Below are 18,045 nucleotides of genomic sequence, written 5' to 3'. Positions count from 1 at the left end.
AGTTTAGTCTTGCCAGGTAATCCAGGCTTCCCTTACTTTCTCTGAATTTTGTAACTGAGCTATTCAAAGTGTTCTTCAAGGTGATATTCAAAGAAAGGATGTCCATGGCTCAGGAAGGTTCTGACCAGCCTCATTGATTTAGAGCAACAGAAACACAGGCCTGTAAAAAAACAAGAGCGAAACCTTCTAGGTGGGGTGATCCATGATAAATTCTAAAGCAGGAGACATAAAAGATAGGGTGGAGGTTGGTGCAGCCCTCAAGGGGGCCCTGTGTTTAGTAAACTGTGGCCCAGAAACAACTTATCAGAATAATAACCTCTCCTGCTTGAGGAACAAGGGAATATACTTGTAAAAAAAGAGTCAACCAAAAGCAAGCCTGGTTTGGGACTACTTCAAATGCCTTCTCCATAAAATATGTTAGTAAATTACCTAATACATAAAATACACTTGAACTCTCTGAGTATTTGAGAACTACTTTTAGATTTCTAATTGATGGGCATTTCTCCCTATCACTTATGCTAATTTGCTGGAAAACTGAGGTTACTTTAACACTCACATAAGGAATAGATGTTAACTACTTATAAACTAGAATCTGTCTTATGAGACTTTCTCAGAAACTTGAAAATCTAAACCTGATTTAGGTGCTAGACTTGGAAGTTGCTTGGCCATTTACCATGAATTAACCACATTAGACAAACCTGTCTGTGCATCGCAGCACAATGTGAGGTGTAAATCGTCAGTTGAATAAAATTTATCCTTATAATCCTATTTGATCTTTTCAACAGCTATACTATGACTTATGAAGTGCCAATGGGCTTTCAAATGCTCTTATACATTTTAAGAGAATTTCTAATCCTAGCTAGATTGATAACACAAAATACATGTAAAAATTGTCACCTGGAATTTTTCATAGAGGGAATAGTGATTCATAATTAGACACCTTAAAGAAGCTAAATTTACCCCTAAAGCAGAAATTATTTATTATTGATAATAAATTGTTTAACATCAGAGTGATTTAATTTTCACAAATAGCTGATAACATTTATTTTGTAATTCAAATTATGTAATAGTCAAATAAAATAGAATATGGAACTAGTGACTATAACTAATCTACTTCATATCATACAGAGAGAATTGAACAGGTTAATATTAAATCTGGAAGATGAAAGTTGATATAATAAATAGTTAAAACAATATAAGTGTGTAGATTATTAGTAAGTTGCTGGGATTTGCACTACAATTGTGACTACCCAAAACTTGGTATATGCTTGAATGAGTCATTGATAATCTTATTTATCTAACTCCTAAATCATGATTGCACTCATACCTGACTGAATATAAAAATAAGTACATGTCATAGGAATATCTACTCCTCTTCAATCAGTGATTCATTGGTTCCCATTATCTAACACGTCTTGTCCTCTTTTGCTTATCTGTAAGGTGGAGGGGTTGAACTAGATGTCTCTGAATCTGTTTAAGATTTAACATGTCATAATTTTGAAATTTGACTCATGGAAAGTTGATTTTCTTTACCCTAACAGGTTATATGGAGATATGAAGGCAAAAAACCAGACACGTTAGGACCAAATACTCGCCTGTATAAATGGATCCCCCAGAATGACCTTCTTGGTGAGACTCTGGAAAACACTGAAATCAGCATCAGTTCATACAGAGTGACGAACAGTTCACTAGGAAAGAAGTGTTTTCAACATTTCTTATTGAAAACCTCAGAAATAAAAATTAACTTCCTTATATGTTTTTCACAGTCCTGAGTGGAAATGAATAAGACATAACAGTTGGCATCTTATTTTACACAGTCACATTCCTTATGGCCACAAAGAAAATACCTTAATTTCATGTGCAATTTCCTCTCACACAGAGTGCCTCTACAACTTCTGGGTTATCACCCTGTCTCCTAACTTTCTCCTTACACCAAACCTTTAACCCACTTAAGGGTGTAAAAGTGCCCTTGAAAAACATTAGCCCATCTTTTGATACCAGTGACTCTCCATTTGCTCTTGGAAAAAAGTCAAAATCTCTTTCTGAAGTAGTAACATATGTCTTTATGCTGTGTAGCTTCTCTTCCTCTGACCTTGTGCCACCGCCATCACTTCACGTGCTGCCTTGACACCCTACATACCAGACTCAGTGACTTCACCATTGTATTTAGAGACCATGTTCTAACATGCCTCACCACTTTTGTTTATGCACTTTTTAAATTTTTATCCAGATTATTCTCTTCCAACTTGTCCACTGGCAACTTGTATTCATTTTCAAGTCATCAGATATACACCCATCTTCTAAGTAAGCCTTCACTCTCTCTCCAGAAGATGTAGGGGCCTCTTTCCTTGAATTCTGAAAGACATTTTAATACAGTCTGAAGTGCATACTAATCTGGTACTAAATACACCCTTATTTCCAAACACTCATTTTATTCCAAGATTTATAATTCATGATTTACTTAAATTCACTGAATTCTAGGTCATCCAAAAACCAAAGCCTTTATAACTCATGGTGGAACCAACGGGATCTATGAGGCCATCTACCACGGGATCCCAATGGTGGGCCTCCCTTTGTTTGCGGATCAACCTGATAACATTGCCCACATGAAGGCCAAGGGAGCAGCTGTCAGATTGGACTTCAACACAATGTCTAGTGCAGATTTGCTCAATGCATTGAAGACAGTCATTAATGACCCTTCGTAAGTATCTCATTTGTTAATAATATTTATAAAAAGTTCTCTTGTCAAGGATGCATGTGAGCTTCATTCCATTTTAAGAGGCTAATTTTGAGATTATTAACATGATTTAAGACATCTTAAGTCTACTTTTATTTTCCACCACTCATTTATTTCAAAGTTGAATTTCAGCTCCATTTTTAAATGGGTACCAACTAGTGCAACAGTTTTCTCCTCCAGTAAAATAAAGTTTTATAGATAATTGCAAAGACCCTTCCTTAAAAAAATATGATAGAATACATAGAAGGAATAATCATGAACTAGAAGATAAATCATAGCATCTTCCAATTCAATACCTAACATGTCTGAGACTATAAATCTCTTTATACTCAAAAACTTATTTTCTTCTAATCATTTAAACAGATTTATGGATATTATGTACATAACCATATGTAGTATATTTACAGACCTATGGATTTATTACCATAATATAAATTTAGGATATTTTCATCCTCCCAAAAAGACATGTCATATGCCTTAGAAGTCACTCTCCTCCCCCTTGCACAAGTAACCATTAATCAACTTTCTGTCTCTATAAATTAGTCCTTTTAGACATTTCAGCATAACAGGACCATACAATGTGTGGTCTTTTGAAACTGGCTTCTTTCATACAGCATAATGTTTTTTAGTTTCATCCCAGTTGTAGCTTTGCAGGGCTGAATAATAATCTATGATATAAATATAGCACATTTTACTTATCTATTTATTAGTTTGTGGACATTATGCTTGTTTCTAAGTTTGCCTATGTTATAATATTGCTATCTAAGATTTTGTGTCAATATATGTAAACATGTCAGTAGTCACAGAAAATGTAAACAGGCTAAATCACTTAAACATAAACCAGACTGGATTTTAAATATATGTTACTTAGAGGGCATGTTTAAATACAAGTGTACAAGATTATAAAAAGCTAGAAAAATGATCCATTTCAACAGTGACCATAAAAAAGACTTACATATGCTATTATCAGACACAATGGACCCAAAGTACCACTAAAAATAAAGATAGAATTTTTCTAATAATAAATAGGTTGTTTCAAAACAATACAGATTATTAATGGGTAACACCTATTAATAAATCCCCAAATAAAAAAAGTAAAAGTAAACAAAAATGTCCAAAATACAAGTTTTTAATCATAGTAGGATGTTTTTAAAGATCTTGATTCTGTAATATAAAAAGAGGGAAAAAAATAAATACAATAAAAGATTTTAAACATGATTTTAAAATACAACCTTTTGACACATATGTAACAGTGGAGAATGTATAATTTTGAATACATAAAGTATGAACACAAAAAACAAATAAGGAATTCAACATACACGCTGGAGCAAAAGCCAAGATTCATATTTGAAATTTGTCAAATTGTAAAGGGGATATGTCCAACCAGGCTAGAAGTAAATTTAAAAAAAACCTAAACTAAAAAAAATCTAAATTGTTAAAATTAAACAACACATTTCTAAATAATTCAGAGTCAATACTGCAATCATTATCATACATGCACCTTCTTCTCGGCGATTTCACTTCTAGATATATACACAACAGAAATGTATAAATATGTAAACCAAAAGACATACACAAAAATAGTTGAATCAGCAATAGTAGAAATAGCTAAAATATATGTTAACAATTCAAATGTCCATTTAACATTACAAAACAATAATGTGCTACCATCATATACAGAATACTTTACAGCAATGGAATCAACCAGTAATTGCTATCAAGACAAAAACTAGTAAGTATTACTATATGATCCCCATACATAAAAAAGATAAAATAATCTTTGATGTTAAAGGTAATTATAGTAGAAACTTGAAGAAGGAATTTGTGACTAAAAGTTCCAAGAAAATGGGAAACTTCCATAGCTTATGGTATCCTATATCAGTATCTAGGTAGTAGGCACATTGATGTATTTACTTCATGACAATTTACCAAGTAATTATAAAATATGAAATATTGAGTGGCTCACTGAGGATATGTACATTTTTTTATGTCTATACTGAAATGTAGGGTATACTTTACAAAATACAGAGTTTTGTTTTGTTGTGTTTTGTTTTGGGGTGGTAGCAAGTTATACTCATAGACTGATTTCTGTCTTCTCTAGGAATCTATGTAGCACAGGCTCATGTGGAAATTATTATAATTTCACATGTAAGTAGAGTACAGGATACTATCTCTTAATAAGCCAAATAATGAAATAATCTATATTTCAAACAAATGACTACTTAATCACACTATTGTTACAAGCAAGAGGAGATGAAGGCATAAGGTCAAATTTAATAAAGAATCAATGACCAACCAAGAACTGATTGCCAACTGCCAGCACAAAAGTACAACTCCCTTCTTGCTGCAGCAGGTTTCTAGAGAGCAAGGTAACAAATTGGAAGGCTGGCTGATCTCTTTCAAGGGCTGCTTTGAGGATTATCACCACTGTCTAAGGGATCCATGTTGCCAGGACAGGAAGGAATGCTCAAGGGTCTCTGGAGAGATTTTTGGTTAGTGGAGAGTCACTCTGCCCAAACCAAATCTCTCAAATAGTCCTAAAAACTTCAGTATCTATAGCCTAGATGTTTCCTGGCCATAGTGGCTTCACCACAGCTTCTCATCAATAAGCCCCCAGGTGGGGGCTAGAGCCTCTGCTTATGAATAAACATATGTAGAGTGACATCCCAACAAAAATGTCTTCATTCTTACATCAAAGCAAATACTTTAGTTTTTGTAATGAACAAGTGAATTAAAAAAGACTTAACTCATAAACAAGTGGATTTGAAATCACATAAACCATTTAAAGATCTATGGATCAAAAAGTGAAAGAAATCAAAACCTTAGAAGAAATGCCCTGGGTGCTATTAGTGTGGTCAGCAAAAGCTTCTCTGAGACATGACATTGACCCAAGGCCTCTGTCAGAAGTTAAATGCAGCCTTGGGTGTTGCAGGGAAGCCTACTCTAACAGGGGGACAGAAGAGAAGGAAAGTACAAAAGTGCTGAGGTGGAAACACACGTGGCAGCTTCAGTGAACAGCCCGAAGGCACGGGTGCCAGCAAGACAGTGTGCATAGGAAAAAGAGATAGGACAGGTGGTTACCAAGGGTCTGTCCATTGTCACACTGAAAAATTCAACCAAGTAAATTTGAAGATCGAATGGACTGTATTAAGTGATTCATGAATGGGGCAAAAAACAACTAGCAACTAGAAGGGTTCCAAGAGGTTTTGTACAAAATGGAAGGTTTGTATATGAAAAAGGTTGTAGTGGAGGAATTATTAGCCAAAAAAAAGAAGGATTATTTTTAGAATGGACATCTCTTTCCAGGAATGAGATTGTGTTACCAGAACTAACCCAGAACCAGTCTGCACCCTTCCCTCACAAAATAGAAAAATATAGTTCAGGGATGACAATAATGAAAAAAATATTTGTTTCAGTTTTGTAGAGGGTAGAAATTCTGGGAATCAGAACCAGAGTCACACCTACATTTGAATGCTCAGGCTTTTTCTTGGGATGAGAGGGTGGGGGTAGGCTTTTCCTTCTGGTGTGATTTCCTATGGCTGTGGGGCACTGACCTGCTGTCTTTTGTGGGAGTAAGGGGTGAGGGAGCTGAAAGGGGAGTCCTGCAGCTTCTTCCTAAGTTCACTCCCTTTGTTCAGGTGCTATCTCTCTGTTTTCATGAGCTTTCCTCCCTTCCCTAAATACCTGTGGGATATCTCAACTGCAAGGAGAAGTATCAAAAGAAGTCCCAGGCCAGTATGCTTTAATCTAAGTATTCTCTGGCTAGGGAGGAGAAGAATAAACCATTTGCTCTCAAATGTCCTTGGTTAGGAGAGATAAGGCCTTGCGATTCACCAGCTGGCTATAAGTTGATCAAAGTCTTTGGCTTTGTTTAATACTCTTTTTAAATTACTTTATTGTTCACACTATTATAGTTATCCTAATTTTTCCCTCTTTGCCCCCCTCCATCCAGACCCTCTCCACTCCCTCAGGCAATCTCCACACTGTTGTCCATGTCCATGGATCATGCATATATATTCTTTAGCTACTATATTCAGTATGCCATCATTTACTTCTCCATGACTATTTGGTAACAATCAATTTGTACTTCTTAATCCCTTCACCTTTTTCACCCACCCCCCTGACACCCCTCCCACCTCTCAACCATCAATCAAAATGGTCTCTGTATCTATGATTCTGTTTCTGTTCTGTTTATTTTGTTTTTTAGATTCAGTTTTTGATAGATACATATTGGTTGCCTTTTCAATGTTCATATTTTTTATCTTCTTCTTTCTTTTAAAAAAGACCCTTTAACATTTCATATAATACAGGTTAGGTAATGATGAAGTGCTTTAGCTTTTTCTTGTCTGAGAAGTTCTTTATCTGTCCTTCAATACCAAGCAACAGCTTTGCTGGAGGAGTAATCTTGCTTATAGGTCCTTGCTTTTCATCACTGAATATTTCTTGCCATTCCACTCTAGCCTGCAAAGTTTCATTTGACAAATCAGCTGACAGTTTTAAGGAAGCTGCCTTGTCTGTAACAAACTGCTTTGTTGCTTGTTGCTTTTAAGATTCTCTCTTTGCCTTTAAACATTGGCATTTTAATTATGATGTGTCTTGGGTTGGACCTCTTTGGGTTTATTTTGTTTGGGACTGTCGACACTTCCTGAACTTATATGTTTATTTCCTTCACCAACTTAGGAAAGATTTCTGTCATTATTTTTTCAAACAGGTTTTCAATTTCTTGCTCTCTCTTCTCCTTCTGGCACCACCATAATACAAATATTGATATGCTTGAAGTTGTAACAGAGGCTACTTACACTAACCACATTTGTTTGTATTCTTTTTCCTTTTTGCTGTTCTGATTGAATGTTTTTGCTTCTCTATATTCAAAATCACTGATTTATTTCACAGATTCATCAGCTCTACTGTTGATTCCCTATAACTTTTTCTTCATTTCAGTTAGTGTACCATTCATTTCTGATTGGTTCCTTTTATGGTTTCTGTGTCCTTTTTAATACTGTTGAAGTTTTCTCTGAGTTCATCTGCTCTTCCCCTAAGTTTACTCAGCATCGTTACAAATAGTGTTTTGAACTTTGTGTCTAGTAGGCTGCTTGTCTGCATTTTGTTTAGTTCTTCTTCTGGAGTTTTGTTTTGTTGTTTCATTTGGGCCATGTTTCTTTGCCTCCTCCTTTTGGCAGCCTCCCTGTGTTTTGTTTCTATGTAGTGAGTAGAGCTGCTATGACTTCCTGGATTGGTAGAGTGGCCTAAAGTAGTAGATTTCCTGTAGGTTCCAGTGACATAGCCTACCAATCAACCAATCTGGGTAACTGAGGTGCACCCACCATGTGGACTGTTTATACTGTCCTCTTGTAGTTGAGCCTTGATTGCTGTAGGCAGGTTAATGAGAGGGATTTACCCAGGTCAACCAGCTGAAAAGAGTGGGTCTGTGCTGTGACCACTGACCACCAACCTCTGACCACTGTAGATCAGTTGTGCACAGACCCACTCCACAGAGCAGCACTTACATCAGCAGGGCTCTGGTCCCTGCTGGAGTCCACCTCCTGGGTGTATTGCTTGTGTAGACAGTTGGGTGTTGGTGCTTCAATATGTTAGGTAGCTGTCCACCAGGTACATTGGCTCTGTGGTCTCCTGGAAGGTACAGGCCAAGATCAGCCAGCACTTATGTTCTGTCCAGGGTCACCCAGTATAAGCTACAAGACAACCTGAAAATGGCTGCCATTTGTGCTTGGTGTGGAGGTGTCCAAACAAGGCCAAGCTGTGAACCAGCACCAGTTATTGAGGGTACCAGGCCTCTGGCCACTAAGCAAGAGGTACACAGCTCACTGAGGCCAGATGCGACTTGTTTGAGAGAATTTAAGAAAATCTGAGGCATGATCCAAGACAAGCCATTTGTTGAAAAAGCCACTGTCAACAGCTTGGGAGAGTCCAAAAGTTAGGTTGGGTAGAGCCTCAAAAATCACAAGAGTTGGGCAAATAGTGTAAGCCAGGTTGATAGAATCTCATATATGATGCCTCTCAGCCAACTCTGTGAAGGAAGGGTTTAGAAAAGGACCAATGGCCTCTGTCACCACTTTTGTCTGAGAGAAAACTGCTGCCCAGCCCTCACCCTGATATGAGACAATTCACTTCCATTTCATATGTCTCTGATGCCTTTCAATGTGCTGCTCACAAGCAGAGCTCAGAGGGAGTAAGTCTGAGGAGGTCTGTGTGTGGGCCCTTTGAGAGAAACTGCATAGCAAGCTAGCAGTTTCTGTCTTCCATAGCACTAATTCCCACTGGTTTCTAAAGCCATAAGTTATGCGGACTGATACTCATAGCACCGAGACCTGGGCTGAGCACATCAAGTATGGGGCTGGGACCTCTTGCTTCTGAGATATCACCCCTAATTTTTATCTGCCCCATGTGGGTGTGAGACCAACCTGTTCTGCATCAACACCCCTACAAAGAGTTTCAGTGGTTTTTTTTTTTTAATTCTGTAGATGTAGGACTTCCATTAAGCTCAATTTCTGGCAATTCTGAGCACTGGTTGTTCTGTAGTTTAGTTGTAATTTTGATGTGGTGATGTGAGGAGGCAAGCCCTGTTTACCTAGGCCACCATCTTACCTTTCACCTTGTCTCAGTTTCCTCATTCCACTTGCCCAGGAATTTTCCTAGCTTCTTACCTTCCTGTCTAAATGGGAAGGGTTTATAATGCAGATTGCATCTTCTTCCTACGCAAGACGTACAGGACCTAAGTGACAGATGACCTCATTGGACTGAGTAGAAAATTCCAGACTGGTAAAATAAGCATTATATTTATAGAAGAAGTTGAAACTTCAATTAAATCTGCTATTAAATCAACGTTTGGCATAATATTCATTTAGCAAAGTAACACCATTTACAGCCTATGATTTTCTTTGTTTGTTTGTTTTTGTTTTTGTTTTTTTGGTTAATACCATGTAGGGTTTTGTTGTCCTAAAGAGATTTGGAATTTATTCTAAATGGATTGAGAAGCCAAGCAGAAATTTTGAACAGGAAAGTGCTATACTTTCATGGGTTTCAAAACAATGTCATTTTGGGTGAGAAACACACAATAGGTTGAAGAGAAGAGTAGAAACTGAAGGGCTAATGATGAAATATTTCTCCTGCCATGATACAATTTCTCTTTAAAAAATCTGAAGCCCTGGCTGGCGTAGCTCAGTGGATTGAGCACGGGCTGCGAACCAAAATGTTGTAGGTTTGATTCCCAGTCAGAGTACATGCCTGGGTTGCAGGCCATGACCCCCAGCAACCCACATTGATGTTTCTCTCTCTCTTTCTCCCTCCCTTCCTTCTCTAAAAATAAATAAAATAAAATAAAATAAATTGAAAGCATTGCCCTAAACTGCATTTCATCATCTTATTTATGTATAGGAAAGAATATTCAAAACTATCAAAAAACATTTCTAAGTTTATTTGAACCAATAAGCAAGGAATGGCCCAAACAAGATCCATAAATGAGAACATGTTCTGGAGAATGGCAGTATGGCAGTTCTGTTTTTGCATTTAGAGTCAAAGGAGAGAATGTAAGAAAGGTTATATGAAGTCCATTTGTGGTAGATTAAGGAGGTGGGAGAAAGTGGGAGTTGGTGGGGTAGAGGGAATCTCTAGGATAATACAAAAAGTGAAATGGAGAGATACATACTTCTTTTACATGTTAGGTACAGAATACTTCTTTCACATTGGTGGGTCCAGAATAGGTAACATTTTACATTTATAGTAAATGCAGCTGGTATGTGGGCAATAAGAGATGTTTGAGGTCATTGTCTTCTATTGCTCAAAGTCATGCCTTTGAGAAATTATTCAGGCATTTCAAAGGTATGTTATCCTTGATGCATAAGAACAAAGGACTGGCTATTTTACAGTACAGATTAACCTTTTACCCAGGAAGCTATTGGCCTGGGATGAGACTACTCACCAGGACCCACCCAGTTAGAAATTTATGATCAGATCATCCTGCATGGTGACCTTGTATCACTGAATTTGTCCAGCCCGCCATGTGGCCCCTTTTTCATTCACATGAATAGTAGCCATTAGAATGGCTCCTATGATTCCTCTGCTACAAAAAAGTGACTCTCCCACCTTATCTCCCATCTTCACTTCGTAAAATATTTGTCATCAGAAAATTTCAACTTTAAAGCAAAACCATCTATGAAGATCCAAATAAAAATATCCCTCTTCTGCAATTCTATGACATTTATTTGAAGCACATGTATGACACTTCAGAAACCTTTCATGGGAGTAATTCACTTAGGCAAATTAATTCCTTTCAATGTTGGTACCTTTGTGTTTCTCCTTCAGATATAAGGAGAATGCTATGAAATTGTCAAGGATTCACCACGATCAACCTATAAAGCCCCTGGATCGAGCAGTCTTCTGGATCGAGTTTGTCATGCGCCACAAGGGAGCCAAACACCTGCGGCCAGCCTCCTATGACCTCACATGGTTCCAGTACCACTCTCTGGACGTGATTGGGTTCCTGCTGGCCTGTGTGGCAACTGCTATACTTGTTGTCACAAAATGTGTTCTGTTTTGTTGCCGGAAGTTTGCCAAAACAGGAAAGAAGGGGAAAAGGGAGTAGTGTTCTGAAGCCTGAAGCTGGCATATCTTATAGATGGGACACCCCCAGTTTATTATTCCAGTAAGAAGTAGTTGCTTCTCCTGGGACAAAATGACTTTTCACAAGTTAGCTTCTCATTTCAAAATTTGTTTTCCAGTGATTTAGATCAAAATTTGTTTTCAAGGGATTTCTACCTCTTTAAAGTTTATCAATCTGTCATGGCAAAGGTAAATTGGTAAAAATAAAACAAATAAAACCATATATATATATATATTTAACTGTGTTATTCCAATTTTAAAGATGTGCAGGAAGAAAACTTTAACTGTCTCAAGCATTACACAAGGACACAAGAACTGTAAGTAGTCTGTCCACATGTCAATATTATTTTACAAATACTCAGAATATTTTAGCTACATTTTGCTGCAAAATTCTGTAGTCTCATCTTTTGCTAGAGAAACTATTCAATAATTAGAACTGTGTACAAAGATTCACCTTTCCATTTGATTTTGAGAGACCTGTAATGCTCCTTGGTTTTGCTGTACATCCAGACTCAGCATCACTTGTGAACTAAAGACATGGCATATCGCTTGCTTTCAACTAGTTTAAGTTAATTTGCCATCAAAACGTACATGAATTTAGAAATATAACAACAGCTAGCCACTTCCTGTTATAAAACAGAGCCATTTATGACCAACTGGTTTCAGTAACTAATTCTCTTTACCTCAGAGCCCCTTAAAAAGATTCATCTGGTTGCTTTCACACTCATTTCGACTTTTAATAATGAGTGTATACTCCCATTGTCGATTTGATCATGTAGAACCTATACTCTAAAAGGGCTTACTGAATTTGTGTCCTCTCAAATGTGTCCACATGCCCACTTCCTGCAAAACAAAGCACAACATCTCTCATCTACATACAGATATGGGGAGCAATTCAACATTTTGGTTGAAGGGAGTTTGAAATAATGATTATAATTCCAAATAACCACACTAGATCTGCATGTCTCATTCCTTCTCTCTTTCCTCAGAGGCCCCCTATCCCATCCCTCCCCTTAACCTAATATTAAAACTTTAATCCTTTAACATGACAAAAAAAGAGAATAAATTTATCTCTTTCTTTTAAACCTAGGCACCCTATGACAGACCATAATCAATACCAGTGCAAAAAATACAAAAATCATGTAAATTTTATTGAAATAGAAAAATCAAATCACAAGGATTTTTCAAAGCCCTTCTAAAGCAACAGGATTGAAGTGGTCCAGGGAAGAACACACTCCTGTCTTTATTGGTCAAAAAGACCATCATCTAAATCTCCCGGTAAACATTCTCCAGGATAAGCATGCACTCATTTTAGAAACAAATTAAAACTTCAGTGATGGCTGTTATCACTGAACAAGGCTATCACTGAAATTTCCATATAACTCCTCTAATGGTTTAAAACAACTTTAAAGGAAAACAGAAGTAATGTAGTGCCGTAGTAGATCCTAATGTTACATCACGCATACAGGCTTACTTTTCCTCAACTCTGTCCTGTCACACATGTAACAGATAAATCACAAACAAAAATCAAACATTCCAAGATGAAAATAAATGGAGCATATGAACAGATAATTCACAGAAGTAAAAATTGGCCAGTAACATGTAAAAGATGGCAAAGCTACTGATTTTAGTTAAATGTAAATTGAGTCAATACATTGTGACTCACAGGATATTTATCAAACATAAGAATCTATGCGGGAAGAGGCCCCTGTGGCTGCCAGAAAGCACTCACCTGGAGGGCCCAAGCTGCCCAGCATGAGAAGCCCCTGAGTTTCAGGAAGCAGAGGCTGGCAGTGGCTCTTCCAGAACAGCAGAAGCCAGGGCAGCTGGTTCCTGAGTCACCTCTGAGACCCAAAGCCTCCAGATTCCAAGGTGAGATTCTGTGCTTAGCTGGCAGTTGGTGCTGCCTGAGCTGGGTGTGCAGCTACTGCTGCACTGGCAACCTTGACCACTGGTCCGACAGGCCTGAGTCTTCGCTGCCTCACCTAGCAGTGCTGGCTTGGTTCTGCCTGGATTGCGTGCAGTGTGATCTCATGAGTACATCATCCACTGCTATAGACCTAGGCTGCTTCCCTGATGTGCTGGCTGATTGCTCCCACAACGTGCCCACTCCTACCTGGTTAACAAAGCTAGGTACTGTCCAACCAGCCTCTCCTGGTGACCAGCACTTGGTGCTTCCAGGACCAAAACACAATCTGCCACTATGACAATTGGCCTTGCCATTGCTGGGTGTTCCCTCAGCTGCCTCCAGCTGCATGGATGTCAGGGTGCTCATTTGTAAGTGGGTTCTTGGGCTGCCTGCAGAGGCTGACAGTGTGGAAGATTGCTGCAGGTCTGGACCCTTGGTACAACTGCAGCCTGTTGCCCTTGGATGCCTTCAGAGTGTAACCAGAAAAGACAACAGCATTTGGGCTGCCTGTCACTACCAAATCCAATAAGCAATGACAGCAATTGAATCTTTTACAGGTGCTTTATTCAGATGGCCGGCGATCCGAGAAGATGGCGGGTTCATACCCTAACAAACCATCTTCCTCTTTCTTTCCTGGCCAGATCTTTTAAAAGGGGGATTGGGGAAGACGAAAAAAGAAGTCAGTGAGAGAGAGAGTCCTTGAAGTTCCCAGCTGCATATCCTGGCAATTAGCTGTCTCCAAATGGGAGGAGGTAGTCACTTGATTTTTCCCAATACAGATATCTCCAAGTGGTCATCTTTAGCCAGCACCCCAGGAGGTCAGCTGCTTTTTCTCAGGCACCAGATGGGCCTTATCTGTAGTTTCTGAAACAAAGAGCATAACATATGCATTACTTGCTAGATTTATGGCTATTTACCTTAAGCTAAAACTTTCTAAGTCTTAAGACTCCTATCAAGAGGACATTTTTGCTGTATTCAAGTGTGGACCCCTATCTCAACTGTGCAGCTTGGGGAGAGTGATCCACTGTGACTGACTTGCAGATCTGCAAACAAAGCCTTCTGTGGCACCTCAGCCAAGCATAAGTGTCATCACCCCCTGCACTGGCTGAACCCAGGAGTGTGAGATCCTGTCACCAACTAAACCTCAATATGCAATTTGTGGATTCTGGGTCACCGCACCCCGCATCAGCCTCAAGAGTAGGTAGATGTGTGTTGTTTGCCTCATGACTCTCAACGTAAGAAATATACAAAACTGTAAGAATTTTTACTGAGCTATTTTCATTCCTTGTAAGAATTTTCATGAGTGTATTTCAGCCAAACTGATGACAGTTGCTGGGAAGCAAAACATCAATAGTCCACCCTGGCTTTACACAGTACATTCAAAAGAGAGGATGTCATGGGTCCATGAAATCCATCGGTGATACATTAGGGAGGCTGGAGAAAGCAAAGCTGAGAAACCTCTGGAATTGGATGAAAAGCAAAATGATAGACATGCACTTCTTTTATATACGTGAGTACAGGGTAGTTAACAGTCAGCAGTTGACTCAGTAACAATGAGGGGATTTGTGGCCTCCTCTTTGGTGCTGTGGTAGAGTATCTGTGTTGGAAGGGGTCAAGGAAAAAGAATTTACTTTGACATTCTAAAGTACATTATCATAGATGCAAAAAGATGATTCACAGGCTTTATTAAGGTAATGACTGACATTTGTCAGGGAAGAGACTGGCCTAGGATGTGACTACTTGCCATAAATGATTTTAGTTAATAACTTCATTTCAGACCATTTTCTATGGTTACTTTCAGTCTCTAGTTAATAAGGCCCCCACACAGGCCTCCACTGAATTTGTCAGGATTAGCGTGTGGCCCCTTTGCATCCACATGACTCTCACATCACTTTAAAACATTTGGAACCAAGACATGCAGGGAGCCTGAAACTCTAAGGACAGGCAATCCCATAAGGGCACGAAGGTACTGCCGTCTTGCCAGCAGTCAAGAGTGAGACTCCTTAACAGTCTGGCATGTTGGGGCCTCCTGGCCTGGGCTGCAAAATCGGCACATTTCTGAAGGACTGGGTGGTTAGTAAAGTCTGAGCTGAAAATGATGTGGATTGCCATATTCTAAATTATATTTTTGAAGATTCTTCAACCATATAGAGAAGAGCCTGGGAATGATTCTACAATACTTATGAACACCTGCACTCTGTTTTATAAGAGGCTTTTCCCTTGTAATTTGGTGGATGACAGAAGCTATTACTCAGTTCAAGCAGTGTTTCTGAGAACGGCCTTGTGTTTTCAGCACTTGGGTGTCTTCAACATGTGTCCTGTAACGTACATCACAGATTTAGTGACAGCTTTTCTTTCACCTCCCCCAATCTAAAGCTTTCTAACTTGTTCGATCCTGCCTGGAATTAAAGAGTAGTAAACTTAGTCTTCCAAATTAATTACAGATAATATACTTGAGGTCATTTTATTGTTTACTAAGACATTCTTTGGGTATTATTTACACCTCAGATGATCACATATATTCTACAGAAATAAGTGTTTAAAATATAAATTTGTTTCATTTCCTGGGACGTGGTCATTCTGTTAAATATTTTGAAATAACATCACAGTGAGATATTTGCAGTTCAGCAAGATAAGGCAAACCACTTTGTAGTATGTTAGTTTCTCTAATAAATTTCTGATTTTTTCTTAAAGTCAGCTTTAGGTTCTACCTTATGTGGACACATACAACATTTTCTACACTACGGTTTGGCTTGATTTGGACCCCAATCAAGTCCAAGTTCCAACCTTCTGCTCTCTTCCTGCACTCTTTTTGTATTAACAATGTTAATTTTATTTTTGGATTTACAGTATGGCTAGAAATCCATGACCATACTGATTAAAACAGAATAGTGAACATTCTTATAGTCCCAATCTCAAGTGCAAAATTTTGACTGTTGGACCAATCTTGTTTATTATTGCCTTATTTCACATAAATACCCTTCAGGGGATTAAAGACATTTCCTTCTATTAAACAAAAAAAGAACCTGAGAAAATGATTTTTAGTGAGTTTAATATAGAATAAAGTTTTCAAATAAAATTAAATATACTCTTTAACCCTGCAATTCTACACTTGTGATCTGTCATACAAAAACTTACATAGGCACATATTTAAATATAGTGTGTTCTCTCAGGGACCTAAATACCTATCAGTCAATGAACACACTTACCTCCAATGAAAGGGATAAGGTATACAGTAATTACAGAGAATATGAGATTATAAGCAATATTGTTGCATGTTCCCCATATTACATGGTAGATAAACAAGTTCTAGGAAAAAAATAAGTATGATACGATTCTTTTTAAAAAAAAAATATATTTACTTTGTATAAACACAGAAGAAACATTCCAAAAGAATACACAGAATTTCCAATGATGGAAAAAAAAATATATATATATATAAAACTGATTGACATTTCACAACGTGGCTTTCATGTATTATGTGGAATAATAAATTTGTCAGTAAAAGAACATATTAATTCAAGATAACAAGGTCCAAGATTTTTATATTGTTTTATCAGTTTGTTAGTGTTACTCAGAATATTTGGGTTGATGAAAAATCTATTATATCATCTTTTATATCAGATTGGAGCTCTTTTTTCATATTTAAAACAAAATATTTCATTTAAAATATCTAGGATGTCAAAGCTCTACAAAAAATATGATTCAGCAATGAAGAGATAGCCAACTTAGCAGATGCAGAGTTCAAAACACTGGTAATCAGGATGCTCACAGAAGGGGTTGTATATGGTCACAAAATAGAGGAAAAAGTGAAGGCCATGAAAAGCGGAATAAAGGGAACCAACAGTGAAGGAAGGAAACCAGGACTCAAATCAACAGTTTGGAGAAGAAGGAAGAAATAAACATTGAACCACAACAGCATGAAGAAACAAGAATTCAAAAGAATCAAGACAGACTCAGGAACCTCCAGTACAACATCCAAATCACAGGAGTACCAGAAAGAGAAGAGGAAGAGCAAGAAATTGAACACTTATTTGAAAACATAATGGAAGAGAACTTCCCTAATCTGGCAAAGGAAATAGACCTCAGGAAGTCCAGGAAGCTCAGTGAGTCCCAAAGAAGTTGGACCCAAGGAAGCACACACCAAGGCACATCATAATCACATTACCCAAGATTAAAGATAAGCAGGGAATCCTAAAAGCAGCAAGAGAAAAGGAGACAAGTACCTACAAAGGAATTACCATAAGACTATCAGCTGATTTCTCAGAAGAAACCTTGCAGGCAATAAAGGAGTTGGAAAGAAGTATTCAAAGTCATGAAAGGCGAGGACCTACATTCAAGATTACTCTATCCATCAAAGCTATCATTTAAAATGGAAGGGCAGATAAAGTGCTTTCTAGATAAGGTCAGATTAAAGGAGTTCATCATCACCAAGCCCTTATTATGTGAAATGTTAAAGGGATTTATCTAAGAAAAAGAAGAGGATCAAAAATACAAACCATAAAATGACAATAAACTCAAAACTATCAACAACCAAAAGTAAAAACACAACTGAACTAAGCAAACAACTAGAACAGGAACAGACTCACAGAAGCAGAGATGACATGGAGGGTTATCAGCCAAGGGGGGGAGAAAATGTGGGTTAAATTATTTTTTTTAATACCTAAGAATAATTTAACACAGTGTTTATTAAAATGTCAATGCACCTGAAAATCTAAAGTCACAATTCTTAACAACTTTACTGTTTTCAATATTTATGAAAACATTGAAATATTTATAA

At 37.7% G+C, this 18,045-nt stretch overlaps 1 protein-coding gene, 1 long non-coding RNA gene and 1 pseudogene across 5 annotated transcripts in view; 2 read left to right on the top strand and 1 right to left on the bottom strand.

Annotated features, from left to right (window-relative positions):
- LOC114492295 (UDP-glucuronosyltransferase 2B31-like) overlaps positions 1–11,471 on the top strand; it is a 48,524-nt gene extending 37,053 nt beyond the window's left edge. For 3 of the 4 annotated variants that reach the window (XM_036021369.1, XM_036021375.1, XM_028506490.2), the window contains 3 exons: positions 1,542–1,629; positions 2,482–2,701; positions 11,060–11,471. In XM_036021369.1, coding sequence (XP_035877262.1) covers positions 1,542–1,629; positions 2,482–2,701; positions 11,060–11,339 — 588 coding nt within the window. In that variant the 3' untranslated portion in view covers positions 11,340–11,471. Of the gene's footprint in view, positions 1–1,541; positions 1,630–2,481; positions 2,702–10,478; positions 10,821–11,059 lie in introns of those variants that run through there. The other variant, XM_036021373.1, reaches the window with a different exon arrangement.
- LOC118499629 lies at positions 9,207–10,923 on the bottom strand. The gene is made up of 2 exons (XR_004902135.1): positions 10,841–10,923; positions 9,207–9,350 (listed from the first exon to the last, which is right to left on the bottom strand). It is a non-coding gene; the product is annotated as an uncharacterized LOC118499629 (long non-coding RNA).
- A 5,008-nt stretch (positions 11,472–16,479) lies between the features above and the next one.
- LOC114491863 overlaps positions 16,480–18,045 on the top strand; it is a 2,991-nt pseudogene continuing 1,425 nt past the window's right edge.

The sequence above is a fragment of the Phyllostomus discolor genome, chromosome 1 (assembly GCF_004126475.2).
Source record: "Phyllostomus discolor isolate MPI-MPIP mPhyDis1 chromosome 1, mPhyDis1.pri.v3, whole genome shotgun sequence".
Taxonomy (NCBI): Eukaryota; Metazoa; Chordata; class Mammalia; order Chiroptera; family Phyllostomidae; genus Phyllostomus; species Phyllostomus discolor.
The sequence above is the reverse complement of the archived record's forward strand: the minus strand, read 5'-3'. Positions and strand labels throughout refer to the sequence as shown.